Below are 21,685 nucleotides of genomic sequence, written 5' to 3' on the forward strand. Positions count from 1 at the left end.
GGGCACAGTTGGCACGAAGTGCGGCCTCTCGTGCTCAGCTTTGAGACGCACTATTGCCTCAAGGCTGGCCTTACAGCATACTGGAGAAGAAAGGAACCCAAAAGTCAGTGAAGCACAGAAACTGAGGACACTGAACTATAGAGGCCAAACTCAGGGTAAGTGATCATATATATACTTTTTTCATATATCGTGTCGACTTGTTCATAGATAAATTACAGTTGAAAAAGAAAGCAAAGTGGTAAACTGCAAAACTTTCACAAAAAGGCAGAATTCAGTTATACAGAGCAATACTGGAATATTCATTGTTTTGAGTAGTGGAAATTGCTGTGACTTGTTGGAAGGAATAATTGCATTTCCCATTCCTTAGTGAGAAGCCTCAATTGGTCTCAAGTTAAACTTCCGTTAAGATCCTTCAGCCAGCTTGTGCTCTGTTCCTAACCATTTGGTTTTTTAGCTATGAAAGAAGTTTTGGCATAGGATATTCCCTGGTGCATGGAAGTTGGAGGATCTGGACAGGATTTTAAGTTGGGGGTGCAGGAGTTATTATATGATAGTTTTGCAGGTCATTGTCATGATCACTGGTGTGGCCTCTGGAATGAAACATGCAGTGATCACTCCTTTGCAGACTGAGACAATGAGGGGTGCAATGAAGGAAAGCACCCAAAATGCTGTGATGTCTTGATTTTACATGTCTGTGCATTGTATGGCTTTTGTATGCTGCTTATTCTCTTCCCACCTCCACACCCATTCTGTCATGAACTTTATGGGTGTGTTAATTGTAAACAGGAAGTAACTGCTAATGTTTAAGTTCTTACCTGTTTTGGTTATAGCAACAAAGTCAGCAGGAAAAAAAAATGATTAAGTGTAATAAGAAAAAGTACAGCACTTTTCCCTTTCATTTGTAAAGGCCAAGCTGTGGGAGATAAATTGTATTACTATATTCCAGTTTGGAAAAAATGTCAGGGAATGTTCTTTTCATTTACAGATCCTGGCCATGAGGTTTGATGCCTCATTTTGTTGAAGGGAGACACTGGACCTAAATGGCGCAGCATGACTTTGTTCCTGCCTGGCTTAACTTCTCAACACCACAGTCAACCAAGGTATCATTAACACAGATTTCCTCCTTTTACATCTATGACAATAATAAAGAGCAAAAAGTTGCCCCAATGTTTTGTTGAACTTAAAATTTTTAATTTTAACTATTTTTGTGGTTTTTAAGAAGGCTTTTGGAAGTTTAGTTGAAAATAATTTCTGTCTTTGTTTCAACGAATGTATCACTTTTATTTCAGAGGTGAAGCAATCTTTGTGTTTTGACATGGAAGTAGTTCAGTGTCTGTGTTGTGACTTCAGTGACATTCCAAGTAGAAAATCTTTAAAGAAATGGCCCTAAATCTGTGGGGGTCAAGACTTGAGCTGCCACTTAGTTGCAATTCAGGATATAATTTGCATTTGATTTATGAAAGTAATCTGACCTTTGCTGAGTAGGAGATTGATAATAAGCCCTTGAGCTCTGAACTCCAAACTCAGAAATACTCATTAGTTTTTTGCAACCCTAAAATGAGGGCAGTTTGCCTGTCACTGTCTTTTTAAAACTGGTTCCAGATGAAGTTTAGGTTGACCCAGGAAGTCTGTTTTGGGAGTTTAGCAATTTGTGTTACTTGTGCATGGCAGTGGAGAAACACTTTAATAGCCAACCAGCTCATGATGGGTAACATTTATGAACAAGAAAGAATACAGATTTCATCTTCATGCTTAAGGATAAGGGTACAAAAGTAATTTCAGGATATTTGATCAATTTAAAACAAACCTTTCTTTTTTTATAAATTAGGGAAAGTGAGGAATGAAAGATTCTTCGAAATCTTAATGCTAGGAACATTAGTGTTATCTACAGCATCATAATTGTTTCAGTCCAAAAGTGCTCTAACTTGAGTATCTCAGAATTCTACTCAGACTGTTTGGACCCTCCATTTCTGTCTTTAGGAGTACCTATGTATCATAGAATTTCTTTAATGAAAGTATGTAATTACAGAGACTGCCTGTAGGATTCATGTTTTAGGTTCTGTCTGGGTAAGATCTGAGGATTTGTGTGCCATTCTGATCAGGTTCATGTGACTGTTGACATTGTCAGCTAAGCAAAGCAAATATGGATGGTGTATTGAAAACTAGCACAGAAACATGGGATTTGGGGTTGTTTGGTGTGGGGTTTTTTCTGGGTTTTTTTTTCTGTTATCAAAATGTAACTGTTGAACTGACAGGCTCCTGGAATGCCCTAATGAATGCTTCATTACATCACTTTTTACTTTCTGCAGTCCCCTGCAACTACCTTTGAGAAACATGGAGAGCATCTTCCACGGGGAGAGGGCCGCTTTGGGGTGAGCCGTAGGAGACACAACTCCTCTGATGGATTTTTCAATAATGGGCCCCTCCGAACTGCGGGAGGTGAGTAGGAAGGCTCATAATGCAGCCTGAGACCAGACATTTTGGAGTATTCTACAGAATGAAGAATTCTGCAGAATAGAAACCACGTTTTCCCAAACAGTACCTTTTCAAAGACTCCTGTAAGAAACCTGTGTTACCTACTTCCATGCCATGTGCTCAGGCCTAAGGGGTTTGCGTGGTAGCTGTATGTGTATTGTGTAGCTTGGTTTGTTTTCTGATACAATCACACAGTAGCTTAATAAGTTCGGCCTAGTTACTTAGTGAACACTGACTTAACAAGAAAAACAACCTGATATTTTCAGTATCCTGCGCACTGTGTTGACTTTTTTTATTTGCATACTTATCTCCTTTTGTTTAGACTGCTGGCATCAGCCATCCCTTCTCCGCCATGATTCTGTAGATTCTGGTGTTTCTAAAGGAGGTCATGTTGGGCTTTCTGGCAGTCAGCCTGGCTGGCATGGTTCCTCACGGGGCCATGATGGTGTGAACCAGCGTGGTGGAGGAGGAACTGGAGTTCATCGCCACTGGAATGGCAACTTCCATTCTCGAAAAAGTTCCGCCTTTCAAGAAAAGCTGCCTGTTGAATCCAGGGAGGAGAAGAAGGAAGATAAAGAGCAGTTGCAATTTGAAGAAGAAGACTTTGTAAGTGTGTAGCTTCTCACTAGAAGTGGCAGCTGTGAGAAAGCAGCTTTTTGGATCTCATTTTTAGTAGCACTGATAGGTGGCGAAGATCTAGAGTTTCATTCCATTCCATGTTTGAGATCACAACAGATTTAACAAAATCGTTCCAGTACTGACAGGATGCTAACTGGTACCTAGAGTCCTCAGGACTTGATGACTTGTTGGTTTTGGCACAGTACTATGTTTTGCAAAATAGTTATTGTGAAATGAAGACAGAATTCTAACACAAAAACCAGATCTTCAGAGAAACCCATAAGGTGACACTTCGGTCTGCTGCAAGAAGAGTAGTTGTACTGACTGTGGCTTTGTTTACAAACCCTTTTTTAGCTCCTAAGTACAGCTATTCAGCTTATCTTTAGTCTGCCTGTTTCTGTCTTGGCATTCTGGTACAGGCTTGTTCATACTTGCTCAGACCTTTACAGCCAACTGCCTTGAATCTTCTAGAATAGTATTTTATAATCAGAGATGTTTTCCTGTCTCTTTGTGGATCAGGGTTTCTTGAGACACTTCTTCCATCAGTATCTCCAATTCATCAACTTTATTCTTATCCAGCATTCGGAATCACATGGTAGTGTCAGTACAATAGTATCTTATGTCCTGGCTCTATTTTTACTGGAATATCTTCAAGTTTTCAAGCTTTACCAAATAGTTCTTGTAGTTACAGCTTTTATCCTTACCATGCTCGTTCCTTAATGGTAATGCTTGGCTATATATGTGCACCTTTTCTGCTTTATCTTTCCAGTCCTAATTTTTTTTTCTGGCCCCTGATGAGGCTTTTATTATTATCAGACCATGTATTTTGCTTTTTGTATGTTGTTTCTTGCTTCCTCTAGGCTCCTCTTGACCAGTGTAATGAGGTCAGTATTGTCTGTAAAGTTCTAGTAACTCAGTCCCTTCACCTGATGCAATTCCTATGACTTCATCTTCAATTCTAAAGCCATTGCTGCCTCCAGTAATGAGAGTTCCTGGTGATAGTGTGCACTCTTGTGTGTATCAATTTTGAGCTTTTTGCTGTCTTATTTAGCTTTTTTCTCTGGAAGACTTAACAGCTGAAGTTGATAGGGCAGTTAGATGGCACCGCTTCTACTTAGGAAGTTAGGAGCTGGAGTGAAATACATGAATGCCACACAGCTGCTTCAAAATCTAGGATCTCTACTTAATTTGCCACAGAAGCCAGTTTAAGCTTCCTTAAGGGTTTTTTTCAGTGAAGTCCCTGGGGAGTGGTTGCTGCTTGTGTTAAACTGCTCTGGTTAGGAGTGGTACCCTCCCTCATAGGGTGGTCAGCACCTGGAGAGCAGTGATCAAGCTGTGTGTAGATTTCTGCTAATTTAATTTCTCAATACTGAATTCAGTATTTCTATAAGCTTGCTGAAATAGTGAAGACTTTTGTAACAATTGTGACTGTGCAGTGTTGTAATCAGTCTAGATCTTTCTTACATTTATTTCTTCACTCCCTTCTTCAGTTCCTTGATGAGTGCTTTACGCAAATTACACGTCTGTTTCTACCTCTGTAACTACTTTCCCCTTCCTTGTTTTTTTAAGATTATAATACTACAGAGTGTCTAGCAGCAAGCTTTACTAAAAAAACTCCTGTATTGTCTTTGCCATAGTGGTGAAAGTAATGTATACTGTGGTGAAGTATACAGCTGTTAGGCCTGTGTGACTGATGATGGCAACACTTTCCTGAAAGCTCTGCAAAACAGTCTGTTAGCCTAAGTTCTGTGGTGTGAGCACCTCTGCTATAAAATTGACTTGTAACAAAAAAAAATGAAGCTCTGAAACAGGAATTTCTGGGATCTGAGGCAGGAATTTATGCTATGGTGTGACGTTTTTTCCTAACTCGTATAGAACAGGAATGCCTGCTATTTCAGAAGCTCATTATTAGAGACTTATGCTATTGTCATAGTAACTAACATATGAAGAATTCATTAAAAAGGAGAAAAAGAGGGCTTTGAACTGAAGTTATTTGGGATGGGGGGAGAATAGCTGATCAGAAACCCCACTGAACACTTAGGTTTTCTGTACTCTGCTTTGAGCTTGACCACATCCTTAGTTGTTCCGCTAAACTGAATCCTGATAGCTAATCAAAGGTAGGTCTGCATGCAGTATTTTTCTGTATGGTGGAATCTGAGGCTTCACATAAATTTACATGTTGCTTTTTTGTCAGTAGATGTATATGTATTCTTTATTACTTTACATTAGAATCCTAGTATTGCTTTTTTTTATTAGTTATAATATAAAAATATTAGGGAAATGAGACTTGAGTCTTCATATACTTCTGAGGTAGGTTCTGTTTTATATTTTGAGCTGCTGATTAAATACCTAAATCTTTTGTATGAGTTGGTTAGTAGGATCTACTCAGTTGTATAGTAAAGGGCCTCTCCTGTACAGTGTGATAGTTCTGTTGGAAATACAGCAAAAGCCAAGGAGAAGCTTGATTTTTAGATGACTTGTGAGAAAGCATACTCTTGTAATTCAGGTGCTGTTCTGACAAATCAACCTGTGTTCTGGGTTCCCAGAAGCATAAAGTTATGTTAATATTGAAATGTATTTATTGTATGGAATATAACAATATATTCGTTTGCGTTGTTTGTTTACAGCCATCTTTGAATCCAGAAGCTGGAAGACACAACAACCAGAACAAACCTTTAGGAACACCTTCTGGAGTATGGGGTAGGCAAAGGTTTTTACATTGCTGTACAGAATGCTGAGCCAGAAAGTTGTAACAGACGTTAAAATTTAGGCTTTTTCCACTATAAAAAGATTTTAAAGACTTTAAGTGAACCAGACAGTTTGCAGCTTTCTCTCGTTTGTTGTTTTCCTCCCCCAGTCTTCACTGATCTCTTGGCATTCTTGTCTACTGGAAACGGTGCTTGTCTTGCTATAAAGAACCTGCTGGTGGCAGTAATGTCACCGTTCTGCATTTGCTTCCTTATTGCATTTACAATTTCATGAAGTCATCGCTTGAAGAGCAGAGCAGGTTTGAGTAAACCTAGACATTAGTTCCTGACTCAGCATGCTTATATTAGAAATACAGCACAACTGTTATAATTTTGTGGTTTGGATTTATTTGTTTTTTTTTTTAAACTCAGAACAGGCTTGCTTGTGATCCCAATGTGATATGCATATCTAAATCTTTAAAAAAAAATTGAGGGAAACAAGGTACCAGTTCTAGCAAGTACAGGTTAATCTCTAGTTAAAATGCACCTAGGTTAATTGGGTTAAATATCATAAACAGTATAAATAAAAAATTCTAAACCATGCCTTGCTATAATAGGAGATTGTGTACTTTCTGAATGTTTGTCAGGTAGTTCTTGTTCTGCTCAAAAAATAAGGACAACTACCATTTATGGCTCTTAACTGTTTATATTATTACTGTTGTTAAATTATTCTGCTTCTGCAAATGTGATTTGGCCTTAAATATCAATTGTGCTTGTTTGTAAAAGCACTCTGTCTTATACCTCAAAAGTTATGCAAAATATTTTTGCTGTGTTATTGACAAAGCTGATCCATGATTGCTAAAAAAAAAATAAAAAAGGCGCTAATATCTGTTCTGATTCCTGTAGTAGGGTGAACAGAAAGCTGTTAGCTGATGTCACTGTAGGTTTTTCCCTTCAGAGATTGGACCTTGACGTCCTTATCCAGTATCTATGCTCAAAACTGAAATAAAAGAACAGCTGGTAGCAGTCTCAGAATCAGATGTGTAGTATGTAAGTTTGAGAGGGAACAAATTATAGGAATATACTGAAGCTGTTGTTGTGAAACAGAACATTTGTGTTTCAAAATCTTTCTCCTTTTATATTTGCAGAAAACCCCCCTAGTGCCAAGCAACCTACCAAGATGCTGGTCATCAAAAAGGTTTCAAAAGAGGATCCTGCTGCCGCCTTCTCAGCTGCATTTACATCGCCTGTTTCTCACCTGGCAAATGGCAACAAAGCCACCACCATTGTCCCAAGTGTCTACAAAAATCTGGTTCCTAAGCCTGCAGCTCCACCTTCCAAGGTACAAGGTTTCCAGCTAAGTGAACTTGGGACAAGTAGGAGGAGATGGAATCCAGTAGTTTCTGGTGTAGTGGCCTTTACACAGAGGTCTTCTACTGACATTTTTTTTCCTGTTAAAATGCCACTTGGTCTGCCAGTCCAGAAGACTGAGTTACACTACTGTCTGTTTGGGTGTGTTCTCATGGATTAGACAAGTCCTTATCGTAATTAGACAAAACAAGCAATGCTAGGGAAGTGGAATGTGTGCTGTGATGTGCATGTGCTTACCTTGAGAAATCTTTATTGGGTTACAATACTTTGTGTTTAAAACACAATTGAGGCTAAGATCAGATTAGATTGTAACATCCTTCAGCTAAACTCTAATTTAGTTGAGCGTTAAAGAAGGGGTGGAAAAGTAATGGGTTGTGTTATAGTTCTTTTACTGAAAGGAGTAGAAGTGTTGAAAAAAACAAGTAGGTTTTTTTCATTGCTTAGTTCTAAGCATTTTTCCAGAGATTCTACATGTATTATGACATAGAAACATTGTTAATTTGATAGTGTTAAAGAAGCTACAGAAAATTATTAGTTTGGTTGTTTTTTAAAAAGGTGCCTAAATATTTTAAGTTTAAAATGTATTAGTTATTAATACTGGCTGTGACATTCACAAAAAAGAAATCATCTATATAATTAGAAGACAGCAAATTTAGAGCTCCTTTCTCTTTTGTATATTTTTCTTAATTCCTACCAAATTCTGCCAACTACAGGAAAATCCTAATGGTTCAAATCGTTATCAGATTATCTGCTGGTGTCATCAACAGAGTTTTTGATAATGAATGGTTACCATTAGCAAGCTAAAAGGTGGGAGATCAACTTATCTTTAGGCAGAAAAACTGTGTGCATGATGTCTTTTTTTAAAGGTGCAGGCATAAAGCAGTGGTGGTAGGTAGGATGCATTATTCTGAAGACTGAAGTTGTACAGAAATTGCAGTGTCTTAAAACAGTAGAGGGCTAAAAACATTCCATTAGACAAACTCAGCAGTATTGGAAAGCTGTCACAGGCAAAATGAATGAAGAATGTTCTTTTTAAGTTATACCAAGTGGTACTGAAAGGAAAAGAAGTGGTGGCAGTGAAACAAATCTGTCCTTTCTTGGCTAATTGTTCACAGTCGAGCAATCCATAATCTGCAAACGATTCCTTTTGATAGGATTGGATTTTGATTGGATTTTGCTTGAATCCAGCGGCCTCCTTGAGAAAGTGGTGGGGGTCTGTCTTTGGTTTTGTCTAAGATGCCCCTTTGTGGAAGCTGGGAGAACAGCAGTCAGCATCTGAGATGGATATCTGCAACCACTCAGTCTGGGGAGACTTTTTGTCATAATAATTTACACTCTCTTTTTAATACTAGGCGATGTTGCACTTATTGAGATATTTTCTGGGTTTGAAGAGCATGTGTGGAATGAGTGCTGTGAATGCTGAATGATCTCTTGAGTAATGTGGATTGCTTTTGTTTCTAAGTTGAAGTGTAAGAGTAGTGCTGATGGCCCCCCCTACTGCTTTATTTGTTTTAAAATTAATAAAATAACCCAATGCAGAGTTAGACCATACTGAAATATAACAGCTTCTGCTGCCATTGCTTACAGAAGGCAAAGATTTGTTGCATCTCAGATTTAACTCTCTTTTCCATGAGTTAGATGCTAGGGTCTTAAAAGTAGGCTTCAGAATTCTAAGGGGTAAAAGGAACCAGTTATGTTTTGATGCTTGAACAAGTGTATTTCTCGTGCTACTTGATAGTTTCTTGTTAGGATCCTTTTTGTATGGACTTTCATTTTGCACTGTTTGTCCTTGGTTGATAAGAAAGACTCAAGAATAACATTCCAAGTAACAAAAACTTATCTTGAAGTCTTTGCTTTTCAGCCAAATCAGTAGTGTGTTTGAAGGGATACTGCAGAGAGTATCTAGAGCAAAACAGCAAGTGCTCATCAACTTTAATGAACTGACTGTTTCTTTTTTCTTGTTCTTGTTTTTCTTACATTGTTGCTAAATCGGTGCAAGTGATTTAACGACAGTGCAATCAGAGCTGCTTCCTTGCACAGGGGAAGTTACTGTCAACTGGTGCAAACCCTTTCTTTGTGGCACACTGTTCCCATATGAAATGTGAATTTAATTAGCATTTTTTTCTTTCTATCTGTAACATGAATTCCATTACCTGGTGGTGAGTCCAGCTAACGAAGAGCAGTGATAGATTTTTTTTTTTTCTTTGAGCTCTAGTGGTGTTTTACTGGAGGGTGGCGTCCATGAAGCAGAACTATGTGGTTTGGACAAAACAGAAGATGGGGAAAAGTAGTGGGTATCAAGGGAAATTTGTTGAGACTGTTCTTGGAGAGGGGAGGGGAAAGAAAAAATCTGTATAAGAGCAAACATAATGTTTGTTTTTGTGTTATTACTTGCAAGGAACCCTTTGTGCCTTATTTTTACTGTCCTGTATTTTGTACTCTCCAATATAGCCAAGCCCATGGAAAGCCAACAGAAATGAACATAAACCAGGCTCACTTTCCTCCAGCCGTGACTCTGCCTTCACCAGTCCAGTGTCTGTAACCAAACCAGCGGTACTGGCGAGTAGCTCAGCCCTCACCTCTCCCAAAGAGGTAAGGGGTTGAGTTTGGGAATAGGGTGGGAGCTTTTATCATTGTCATCTACTATAGCTTAAACGTGACAAAGTCCTCTCTGTACACTGCATGCCTACCTTTGCACCCTTGAAGAATGACTCACTTGTATGTTATTAGCATGTTCTGCCATATCCCAGATACACAAAGAGTAATAAAAGTGTAGTTTACTTGGACGCAAAGCCATTGGTGTTTGTCCAAATGTATTAGCATTTCCCTCCAATATTCAAAAAATATACTAATGTTTTAAATACCGTTGCATAACTAGACACGCATAGACTTGGTGGTGTAGAGAAAGGGTTATCTGCCTCATTTCTTTAAGAGAACAGCAGCAAAAGCAGTGTGATCTCTGAGTGGGCTGAGGGCCTTTAATTATGTGTACGTGTGTCTTCAGCTGCAGTGTCTTGTTTTAATTTTGGTGATGGAAGGAGGTGAGATGGAAACTGACTTACCTCCACTTTTGTTTTGAAGTATGGAAATAATCTTGCACATACATCTGTTAACACTTTCAGCTGTGACAAGACATATTTTGACCAGTATTTAAAAGCACTTAATTGTTTATGTACAAAATGCTGTTAAATTCCACAAAGCTTAACAGGGTGCTCAATAAGCAGTTATTAAAATTAATAGTTGAGTCATCCAACTGACACTTTGACAAGCAGATCTTACTCTGGGTGCCTGTCCTTTACCTTGTTTTTGTCTGTCCTTTGTGCTGGCAGCTTTCCTGTTTAGTGCACAGCACAGTATTGACACCTTTACAGCATAAGTGATGTAAACATAAACAAGCTTTCACCTCTAAGTAGCTCCTGAGGCATTCACTCCATATCCTGCTGTAATAATGAAAGTGGTCTGCATTGTTTTATTCCTCCTCCCCACACCAGAAGGTCTTGACTGAAACTTCAGTCAGCAGAGATGTCAGGTACTGGCCTGGCAGCAGGAGCAGGCATCTGGGTTTTCTCCAGAACAAGCAGTACTTCCTTTAATATTTCTTGTATTAACAGAGTTAATCAACTAAACAAAAAAGGTTTAAAAATTCCTCTTGGATAAAACTGGACACTAGTAATGCATTTTTTTTAGAATCAATTGGAGATATGCAGTATGAAAACACAGAACCATGGCCAGCAAATCTGACACAATCTTAGTTCCATGGGTCTACTACAGGCTTTTTATTTCTGAAATGGGGATAATGCTCCTCTTGCAGAAGTGTTAGAAGTAGCACCTTTATTCATAAGAGACCACAGTGTGTTGACAGCTAGCACTGGCACCATGGCCCCATGAGAAAGTCTAAACCAAATTAAGATATAGTCTGAATTCTTGAATTATACAGAATGACTTTTCTGTTAAGAGTAGCCACCCCTGTTAAGCAAACTGATACCTGAACAAATCTGATACTATGCACAGTGCCCCTCTTGAAAAAAAAAAAAAAAAATCTGAGATGGTTCAGCCAAAAGGTTAAACCTGCATTTAGAAAGAAGCAAAAAAATTATTACTTGTATGCCTTTATGTAACAATCTCTTAATGTTGTAAAGGCTTCTGCAGAAAGTTATAAATAAAATCCAAATTGAGTTAAAATTCACTTCTCCTTCAGGACTCTTGTTTCTAAACCTTAGCTTTAACTGTTTTCACCTTATTTCTACAAATTAAGTTTTAGTACCTCAGCAGTTCTATGCAGTGCCATTGAAATGGCTACTTTGAGCAAAGAGCTGAGGTGCTTTAGTAGAGTTTTCCAATTAACTAAGACATCTAATTTTTAGTCTCCTTTGTTTATTACTATGTTCTGTCACTGCAGTCACACTAATAACCATGTTAAGAGCTTTAATTTCAGTACTATGCAAGCTTTTATCCTAATACTCACAATCATTTGGTATGTCTTAAAATTGCTCTTTAGTTCCTTACTGTGTTGAATTAGGCAAAATCTGTAAAGGCCACCTGAGAAATATTTACCATAAGACATAACTTTCATCATGTAATTCCCTGGAAGCAGTTATTGCACACCAGTCTTTTATGTGCAACAGGCATTAGAAATATATGCAGCAGTTGCTGCCTTGTTTTTGTTCTATTTTATTTCTCTAGATCTTTGCTCAGATCACTATTAGTATGATAAAAATCTTTTGTAAAGGAGATTAATTTTTCATTTTCAGCCTTCCCGCCCTTATTTTAAAAAAAGAGGGGGGAGAACGCTACAGGCTTTAGGAAATGTTACTATTTTAATATTGGGGGGGAAAGGCAATAAAATGAAGGAAAATAATAGTTTTGCATGCAAGATTCTAGTGTCATGTATCCATATTTGTGACTAAATTCCTCATTGTCTTAGAGCAGCCAGATGTGAATTCCAAATATGAGCAGAATGTTAACAATATTTGGAACTTTCAAATAACAGTTTTTAGATTTCTTTTGTGTGTCCAGTCAAAATGATGGAAGAGGTTAAATTGAAAGTTCATCTTGGTTAGTAGTGTTCTTATTGCAGTGTCATGGCTGGGGTGCTGCTAATGTACAGACTGTTGTGCCTTATGCTTGTTTCACAGATTTGAGATAATTGAGAAAGCTTAACCACTGTGGAAGAGCTTGGGAGGTTACCTGGAGTTCATGAATTGAGCTGAGCTGATTTCCCACAGGCTCCAGGGATGTCTGGGTCTGGGTCCATACTGACCCATCTGGGCTGTGAGCATATGTAGCAAGGAATCAGCAATATGCTCTTCAAGGGGAGGAATACTGAGGCTGTGGCTACCTGGATTTCACAGCCAGTTGTGGTTTCTTAAGGGTGACTCCCTGGAAGGAGAGTACCACCCTGTAGCTTAGTTTCAGGGTAGAGTCTGTCAGAATGGCTTAAGACACAAATTGGAACAAAGTCTAATTTTTAAATTTTTGTAAGGCAGGAGTCCTGCATGAAGTTCTCTGCCTTCATATTTTGCTGTAGGCTCCAGCATTGCTTGAGAGTTACACTGCTGAGTAACAAAATATATGTATTCATGGCCATGTGAATTGACTCCAAGGGGAAGAAAAAATTAAGACTCAATAATGATAGGTGGGAGAACAATGTGCTGGTAAGGGAAGAAATTAATATGCAACACTAGTCAGTAGTATTTTCATAGGAATTTTAGATTCTGGGTGTTTTGAGGGGTTAAGAGCTAGCCAAAAAACAGATGGATGTTTGAAAGATGTAAGCACAGCCCCTGAAGAGAGAGGGACCCATCTTTGCAGAAATCCTTTTTGAAAGTCTCTGTGTTCTCCCTTCCTTGTCCATAGAGTCCTTCCAGCACCACCCCTCCCATTGAGATCTGCTCTTCACGCTTGACGAAGCTGATGCGCCGTACCACTGATAAAAAGAGTGAATTCCTGAAGGCACTGAAGGATGATAGGAATGGGGAGATAACAGAGAACAGAGAATGTGACAAGCTGGAGGATGTAAGATCTCTGTCCTTACTGTATATACCATCATGTATTTAAGGAGCTGGGTACTGAAAATAAATTTTAAAAAAGCAGTGTATGGGATTCAGGCTCTGGAGGAGGAAAGAAATGACCTTCACTGGTCTGGCACAGGTGCCAGCAGCACTGTGACGAAGGAAGGTCTGTAACACAATGAAATGGATAAGTAATAAGTGAGGTGGAAGGGAAGGTCACAGGTGATGAAGGTAATCTGGAGTTTTGCAAGGATTCTCTAAAGAGAGTGGAACAGTACCATATTTTAACACCTTGGTTTGCTTTCAAACTTCCTTGGCAAATTACATCCACATAAAAGTTGAATGTAGTGCTTGTGAAAGGTGCAGGTTCAAAGTCTCAGAAGCTTGCACCAGATGTCTAAATGTGTAAGTCTATGGCTTAATGTGAATGTAAAGGCCATCCCTAGGTGTATTTCATTCTCACAGTGTTCTTACTTGCACTCTGAAACCACTGACGATGATGCAAGCACATTTTGATGCTTTTATTTTTCTTCAGATGGAGCGCAACAGCACACCAGAACCAAAGGAAAACTGGGAAGAGAACTGCCACCAGAATGGGCTTTCTCTCCCTTTGCCGGAGGAGGGGGAAAACCTTTCTCACTCATTGGAAGCAGAACACAGGTAAGCAAATGGCAAAATAAGGTGTCCAAAGGAGCACAAGTCATTGGACTGTGTGAGGAGAAGGAAACTTTCAAAGACAGCTCTCTGGGAAGCAGCTTTGTGTGCACCGAGTTAGGGGTGTGTGAACATCATAACTAGTGCTGGACTGGGTGGAGTTGTGCTGAAAATAAAACAAGACACTGGTGACAGCAGAGCCAAGACTTTGCCATGGTCTATAATTAAATTCCTGTGCTTCTGTAGTGCCACATCCCTGTGTCTTAATGCTGCCTAGATACTTACCTGCCCACACTGGGAGTGAGCACAAACCTGGTGTGATTCTGGTTAATTTACAAGCAGGTGTCCTAAATGGAATGGTCTGAAGGCTGACAATACACCCTGACACGTACACACCACTTTCTGTCTGCACTTAAAAATACTCCTGTGCTGCTTTAAATACTGTAAAAGTGGGGGAGAGTTAAGTATCTCTGCTTGTATCTTGCTTTAATGAGTAAGCACTGTGAGCATCTGGTGTAAGTGGATAGTAAGTTTTAGGAGAATCCTGAGCTGTATTGCTGGTTAATATTAGTCTCATGTCCTCCTTCAGTGTCCTTGGGTAGAATTTCAAATATCTGCCTTGCTTTCCTTCTGACAGATTATTTACCCATTGCACAGGACTGCTGATGATTAAATATTTGTAAAAGACATGGAGTATGAAAAATGTTGGGTAAACACAAGGCATTGTTGAAGTGATTTGTAATGTAGAAGATTCCCTGGTGAATTGGGAGTGATTTAGTACCAAACCTTGTGCTTCGTGGACAGAATGTTCCCTCCTTTGCCACTGTTCCCTTGCTTCAGTTTCCATTCCCCTTTTATTTTCTCCACAAACCAGGTTACTGAAAGAAATGGGATGGCAGGAATATCCTGAAAATGATGAGAACTACCTTCCCCTCACGGAGGATGAGCTCAAAGAGTTCCAGATTAAATCAGAGCAGGTATGTTTACAGCTCCTGCCACTTGCAACTGCTCTTTTCCCTCTCCCTTCTCACGCACAAGTCTACTGTGGTCTGAGTCTTAAGGGCATTAGATAAGACAAAGAACTGAAGTCAGATTGTAGTGCAGTTGATGACTGTTTTATCTGTGCAGAGCACGTGTATACGGTTAAATATATCGTTTGTGTCCACAGATGGTTAGCAACACTTACTCTCTGCACTGTTGCTTGTTTTAAAACTTGCTTTCATTCCTACAGCGAAGAAGAAATGGATTTGGGAAGAATGGATTTCTTCAGGGCCGCAGCTCCAGCCTGTTGTTCCACTGGAGAAGCACTTTTAAGACAAAGATTGAGGACTCAGACACAGAAACTAGTAGCAGCGAAACATCAGATGACGATGCCTGAAAGTGGGCACAAGAAAATTAAAATAAATAAAACCAACCCAATAAACTCAGTTCATAGTTCAACACGTGTTTGGGGTTGTATAAACTAAACAGAGTTTATTCTGTCTCCAGTCTGTTCAGTTTTTTTCTTTTGTTGTTGATACTTCATGCACAAGGGAAATAATTGTATCCCAAAGAAGAGAGAAATTGGCTTCTTTAGCTTTTTCTTTTGTTTTTGCCCTAATGCTTAATAGAAGTTTGTGCAGCTAGCAAATTTTGACAAAAATCCCTTGTGGGGCAGTGCACAAGTTCAGTCTTGTAAGCAGGATACAAGTGGCTGACTGATCTTTGCAACAACAAGCTTCTAACAGTGCCGCCTGCATTACATAATGCCGTGCGGTAACAGTGTGCTAAAACAATCATTGTCAATGACAAAATGGCTATTGAAGTTCTAATTATGTTAAATTAATGCTAATAACATGAATTTTTTATTTTATTTTATTTTTTTTGGCGGCTCGGGGAGCTTCATCACTTAACCAGGCGTTTGTGGTTTTCTTTTTTTGGGTACAGCTGTAAAATATTTGGATATAGGAATTGTTTGTGTTCTTCTTCTTGCAGCCTTGATATTCAGGGTGGATTGTAAAATATAAATTTTTTGTGAGATTTCAAAGATTAAGATTATTTTGATAACATTATTTACAGATTTAAAAAAGTGACTATCACATTGAGTCTGTATGAGGGGGAAAAACTACTGCATCAAAAATAACTAACTTGGAATAAATATTTTGCATCAGTTTGCCAATTCTAATTGTCTTTCTTATGTAAGAAAAGCTTTCCTCTAAAGGGACCTTCAACTTTGGGGGTTTAATAGCACTGGGTTTCTTCTCCCACTCTATTTTTCCACTTGGCAAACATTGCTGTAATGCTCAGACTGTAGGAGCTGAACTCTTCCTTTAAGGGAGAGGGAGAACAATGGTGAGATGATAGCCCCTGTTTGGTTTTTTTGAAAGAGAAATTAAAATAATTTGAATTATCTCCCACTGAAGCAGTTTGCTTTTTTTTTTTTTTTCCGCTTCATACAAAACCATGAAGCTCGACTGGTCGGTGTCACTTGTTCCTAGTGCAATGCTGCTGTTTATGTTCACAACGTGGCAAGGGAATGTCTGAATCCAAAGCTGTTTTCATTGAAATCTTTTTTAAAAATTCATGAAAACATTTCTATTAGATTAAAAAGGATTTTACAAACAACTTGGTTGTGGCCTAAGCTATTTCAGTGTCTGTTTTAAGTTCAGCTTGTACACTAATGTTTTGGATTGGAAAGTATATGCATGGTTGTGCACTGTTTGCAAGTGGGCTGGATGGAATTGCACATGGAATACAAAATCCTGGTCTGACTGACCTGGGGGGATTTCATCCAAGGGCTTGCTTGAGCTTTCTTAATCCACTCCTGGCGAGGCAGAGAAGGCAGATGTCTAATAATATTTTAACGTTTAGCTTTGAATCTTTGCACCTTAACTCAAGGGAACACTGAAACTGCCACCTGAGCTTAGTTCCCACAGGGAACTGAGCCAAGCTCCTGTTGCTTGTGTCTACTGGGGATGCTTGGGCAAGTGCTTGGGCTCCTGCCAGCCATTTCTCAGATCATGGTCTTCCTTTTGAAGGTCCTACCACTTTGGTCCAGTCAAGTGAGGCTTTTCTTTGGAAAGGTTTATCAGTTGTTTTTTTTTTTTAAACTTAACTTTCCACATCTATTTAAGTGAAAACTTATGCAGAAGTATTTGCATTGTTGTTAAGAAATGGGGTAAGTATATAAAAAAAAGCCCTTCACATCCCATCCATCTGCTGATAACCATGTGTAACTGGCAAACTGGATTGCTGAACAGTTCCTGCCTGGAGTGAGAAACTACTGCTGGGGGGACAACAAAGTGTTGTGTGTGTGTGCTGAGCTCCTGGTGTTCTGTGCCAAACTCTTCCTTCAGTTCCTGCGTCCTGGCTCCCTGAGGGGGTGTGCATGGTTTGAACATCGATTAAACTGTTAACTGGCTGCCTTGGGGAGAGCCTAATTGAGCAAATCCCCATAAATCAAACCAGCAGCTTTTTCCTGAGCAAATCACTGGTAGTCTCTGTTATCGATGGCAGCGACGTGGGAGAGTGACCCACAGCACTTTGAGAAAATAATTCAGATTCTCAGCAAGTTAAGATGGAGGCAAGAATAAAAGGAGGGGAGCTGATTTTAGGAGCAAGGGTAGAGCCTTGGACACCTGCAGAAGTGTAAAGGGGTAGAAGGAGCTTTTTCACCTTGGGGTGGAGCTTGCGTGTTAGTTTAAAGGCTGCAGTGCATTGTGTGCAAGGAGAAAGAGGGGCACCCATGGGTGCCCCCAAGCCTTTTGTTACCAGATAAGGGGGGGCAGGGCAGGGACAGAGCATCCTCTTGCTGCAGGTGGGGCCTCGCCTGTTTTGTTTGTTTTCCATGGGCTGCACAGGTGGCCAAGCTACATTTTTTCGCCCTTTTGCAGTGGCCATGGTAAACAATGGCAATCACCTGGGCTACAGCTGCCGTCCCTGCCCATCATAGCAACGGCGGCTTCAAACACAGCAGCCACGGCGGCCGTCACTGAGCAGGTCTGTGTGGGCATCCCCACTGCCCCGGGGTGCTCTCCCTTGCGGAAGGGTCCCCCCGGCAGGGTGGCACCCCCAAGTAACCCCCCCCGCTCCCCAGCTGTGCTTTCAGGGTGTGGAATGGTGGGTGTTGGGGGCTTCGCCTGCCCCCGCTGCCACATGGCTTTTGGTTCCCGGACATTGCTGCAGGCACATGAGGAGAAGCTGTGCCCGGGAGCCCCAGCAGCCGGCAGCTCCAGCCTACCCCAGGGGGACCCAGTGTCTGCAAAGGGGACTCCAGCCATGGCGGGGAGGCCAGAGGATGCCTCGGTACCCTGGAGCTGGGTGGTGCGCAGGGTGCGTGGGGATGGGGCAGCCAGCGGGGATGTGGTTGGGATCAGGACTGGCACTGGGCTGGGACATGCTGTAAGCAAAGAAATGGGGTTTGATGGTGTCACAGCCACTGTGGTTGGATCCAGATCAGCCTGAAGCAGGAGAACCCCTCCTTCCTTCCCCTCCCCTGCACCTCACAAGCAGCCCTCTGTGTTTACTTTGCCAAATCCCGAAAACCATATATTATATTGTATTCCCCCCCACCTTTTCTTCCCGTTTGCTTCCCTGAGGTTGGGGTGTCCCAGCATGAGGTTCACCCTGAGCCCCGCTGTCTCCTCGTGCTTCCCGGGTCCCTGCCATCCATGCGGGGTCAGCGCGGGACATGGCGGGTGCGGGGGGCTCCCCTGGGGGACGTGCTCACCCCCCGTGAGCGGGCCCTGCTCCGAGCAGCCGACCCCGCTCCCAGGAGGCTGACAGTAGAGGTACAGCAAACCCCACACCCTGGGGTGGGCATGGGTGCCATGCTGGCCCCTTGCACCCGTGGCTGGTGGGGTATGGCCTTCCCTGCCCTTTGTGCAGCAGGGAGGGCCCAGCCGGCAGCCGGCCCCACCGCAGGGGCACCAGCAGCGGACACAGGAGCAGCTGGAGGCCCATGAGCGCCATGTGGCTGAAATCCGGGCCAGGACCCAGCAGCTGGAGCAGCAGAGAGAGGGTAGGTGCTAACAGGGGTTTTGGGGTGATGGGGAGGCACCTGTGGGCTCAGTAACTGCTGGGGAATGGGGCTGCAGGGGTGATGCTGAGCCCCACGGCCTCTCACCATCTCACAGGGCTGTGCCAGCGGCTGGCGGTGCTGGGGGCCAGGGTGGCTGTGGACCCCCACCCCGAGCAGGGGAAGCAGGAGCTGAGCAGGGCCCCAGAGGTACTGCAGGACCAGGTCCAGGTTGAACAGCTGGCACATGAAGGGTGAGCCCTGGTTTGGGGGGCTCTGCAAAGCTCCAGGGTGTGTGGCACTATCTGCCAGAGGGTGCTTGGCCTCCTCACCCCGCTGTTTGCCCATTGCCTCCCCAGGGCAGCCCTCTGCCTCGACACCCTCCTGCCAGCTGCTGGGCCGCTCACAGCTGAGGCCAGGTGAGGGTCTGTGGGCAGCAGTGGGGCCAAGCTGAGGGTCCTGCTGAGCCCCAGCAATGGCTGACACCAGGGCTGCGTCAGGGCCCTGCGTCTCTCCTACCTGCGGGCTGGAGGACATGACCCAGACATCCTGGCCCAGCTCATCAACCTCCAGACAGAGGCTGCAGTTCTGGAGAAAGGATCCACAGCTCCATACAGGAGGATGGGTAAGGCCCAGCCCAGATCCAAGCCCTGGGGTCACCCCCTGACAGGGACAGGGACATTGGCTCCACCATCAGCAACTGAGGCAGCCCTGGCCACGCCAGCAGAGCCCCCCGGCACTGGTGCACCAGGCCTGGAAGTGGCACTGCTGGCTGTGGAGCTGGAGAACCGGAGGCTGGAAGACAAACTTCTGGCACTGAAGGTCAGGAGGGAAAGAAGAGCCAATGCTGGTAGGTGACAGTTCCCAAGGACAGGGACAAATCCCACCAAACCCTGCACCCCATGGCCCCCAGCTGCCTCCAGGGCTGCAGTGTCAGAGCTGCCAATAGCTCAGGCAGAGCTGTGCAAGGAAGGGTGAGCTGCACCTGCACAGCCTGGGGTGGGGGATCTCTGCATTTGAGGGGTGAGCCTTGCACAGTGACAGCACTGGGGAGGAAGGACAATGTCCCTTTGGATACTGGGGGGAAGAGACAGAGCAGCAGCATGAATGGGAACTCCCACAATGACCCAAACACCAGCCTAATGGGTTAGGCTGCTGGGGGGAGTGTAGACCCTTTGGTGAAGAGCTCCTATGCCCCCCATCCAGGCTCACAGGCATCCCAGTGGCACACAGAGGAGCTGGCCCAGCTCCAGGCTGAAGTGGGGATGCTGCGATTTCATGCAGAGCAAACAAGGCCATGGCTGCCCCCCACCACCCTCCCACCCACCATGGCACCCCGACTCCCACCAACCCTGACTGCACCAGAGACTTTGACAGTAAGAGCCTTGTCCCAGAGTGATTTCCAGATCTCCAGAGGTGGGGAGATGGGGTTGGGCTGACAGCCCAGGCAGGATGATGGGTGTGGAGGTACAAGCTTTGTGGAGATGATTTGGGAACTGCTCCCTTGGCTGCAGCTGAGGACAGGGATGCCCCATGCAGCCAAGGCCACCAGGGCAGGTGTGGTCCCACCTCTTGCCAAAGGACAGGTGTCATTTGCTCTGCACACCCAACACGATGTGACATGAGGTGGCTGCGCAGCACCTCCCAGTGGCTGTGGCAGGACTGTGCTAGGACCGCTCTGCTGTTAATGCCACTTTTCTCCTTCCCCAGGAGGCCCCAGGGGCAGCACTGGGGAAAAGCAGCCCTGCAGCTCCCCGCCACCCCTATGGCCCCACCTTCACAGCCCTGGAGGACCCTCCTCCAGCTCAGGAGCCCCCAGCCCAGCACAAACCTCTCTGAAGGTAAGCTGGAAATTAGCCATGTCCCCATGGCACAGCCCTGGCATCCCCTCACCAAGCTGGAGCAGGAAATCAGGGCTTTATTAACTGTGTGATGAAAGGAGAGCAAAATGTGTTATAGCTACAGGGAGAAGGGTTTGGGTCCAGCTCTGCTACGTGGGGAGGATTCAGGGTCTTGCAGTACCAGAGGCTCTGGGCATTTTGGCAGCAGATCAGGCAGGGAGGACAGGCAGCCCCATGGCTCACCCTCCACCTCATGCTGCTCCTCAACCAGGGACCATGCCAAGTTTCATCCAGGTCACTGGGTCTGGGGACCAGAGGAGGGCAGAGCGGCACAATCCCTATTTTTTTGCCATCCAACCACAAGCTCTTTCCTGGGAAAGCCTCACAAGAAGCTCATGACTCAGGCCCTGGGACCAATCACTGAGATTTCCTCTGCTGCACTGGAGATCATGCTGGGTATTTTAATAAATAGCTTCAGCCTATTGCTCTCTGCTTCTTGCCCTGTTTTTATATAGAAGCACACAAACATTTGTCCCAACAGTCTCCCATCTCCACCTAGACATATACAGGGAGTGATTTAGGCTGGCTCAGACCTCTCTCTCTACAAGCTCCCCATGCAGGAGCACAGGGGAATAAGACTAAAGGCTGAGCACAGCCCACAACCCCACTGCAGTGTCCTAGCAGTTATGAAGGGTGCAAGGGCCAGAGAAGCTCTTATCAGACTCCCCCAGCAGTCAGACTGGTTCATGGATACAGGAGGCACCACAGGAATCCACATCAGGCTCAGCTTAGAAAAAAAAACAGGGAGAGCCAGAGGTCTGACTGCCACAGAAGGCAAAAATCTGATCAAGGCTTCTCTTTGACAACACTTCAGTGAATTTGATTCTTTGCAGCCCCTCCCCTCCTCCCACCTCATGAGATGAGTGTGTATGGAAACACAGCCCAGGTTGTGCCAGGGCTGAGACCTGCAACCCCAGAGGCAGTGAGGAGCAGAGGACAGAGTCTGTAACAGGACGGGCACTGGCACAGAGA

General features: G+C 43.2%; 2 protein-coding genes across 5 annotated transcripts; both read left to right on the plus strand.

Annotated features, from left to right (window-relative positions):
* Positions 1 to 13: 13 nt before the first annotated feature.
* Positions 14 to 15,974, plus strand: GPBP1L1 (GC-rich promoter binding protein 1 like 1). The gene is made up of 11 exons (XM_071750263.1): positions 14 to 151; positions 983 to 1,100; positions 2,310 to 2,439; positions 2,798 to 3,081; positions 5,721 to 5,793; positions 6,929 to 7,122; positions 9,603 to 9,743; positions 13,008 to 13,166; positions 13,698 to 13,822; positions 14,691 to 14,793; positions 15,048 to 15,974. Exons 2-11 carry the CDS (start codon positions 1,041 to 1,043, stop codon positions 15,192 to 15,194), a joined length of 1,416 nt encoding a protein of 471 aa, XP_071606364.1. The 5' UTR covers positions 14 to 151; positions 983 to 1,040; the 3' UTR covers positions 15,195 to 15,974.
* Positions 15,975 to 17,668: 1,694 nt separating this feature from the next.
* Positions 17,669 to 21,138, plus strand: CCDC17 (coiled-coil domain containing 17). Of its 4 annotated transcripts, none has more exons than XM_071750270.1 (10): positions 17,669 to 17,794; positions 17,892 to 18,100; positions 18,394 to 18,585; positions 18,686 to 18,815; positions 18,931 to 19,066; positions 19,172 to 19,231; positions 19,313 to 19,662; positions 20,019 to 20,188; positions 20,523 to 20,653; positions 20,925 to 21,138. In XM_071750270.1, exons 2-9 carry the CDS (start codon positions 17,912 to 17,914, stop codon positions 20,649 to 20,651), a joined length of 1,356 nt encoding a protein of 451 aa, XP_071606371.1. In that variant the 5' UTR covers positions 17,669 to 17,794; positions 17,892 to 17,911; the 3' UTR covers positions 20,652 to 20,653; positions 20,925 to 21,138. The 4 variants fall into 4 exon arrangements, with proteins under 4 accessions (XP_071606371.1, XP_071606369.1, XP_071606370.1 ...); XM_071750268.1 differs by having other exon boundaries at positions 17,670 to 17,794; positions 18,683 to 18,815; XM_071750269.1 differs by having other exon boundaries at positions 17,670 to 17,794; positions 18,683 to 18,815; positions 21,018 to 21,138.
* The last annotated feature ends 547 nt before the right edge of the window (positions 21,139 to 21,685 follow it).

This window comes from Heliangelus exortis, chromosome 8, assembly GCF_036169615.1.
Source record: "Heliangelus exortis chromosome 8, bHelExo1.hap1, whole genome shotgun sequence".
Taxonomy (NCBI): domain Eukaryota; kingdom Metazoa; phylum Chordata; class Aves; order Apodiformes; family Trochilidae; genus Heliangelus; species Heliangelus exortis.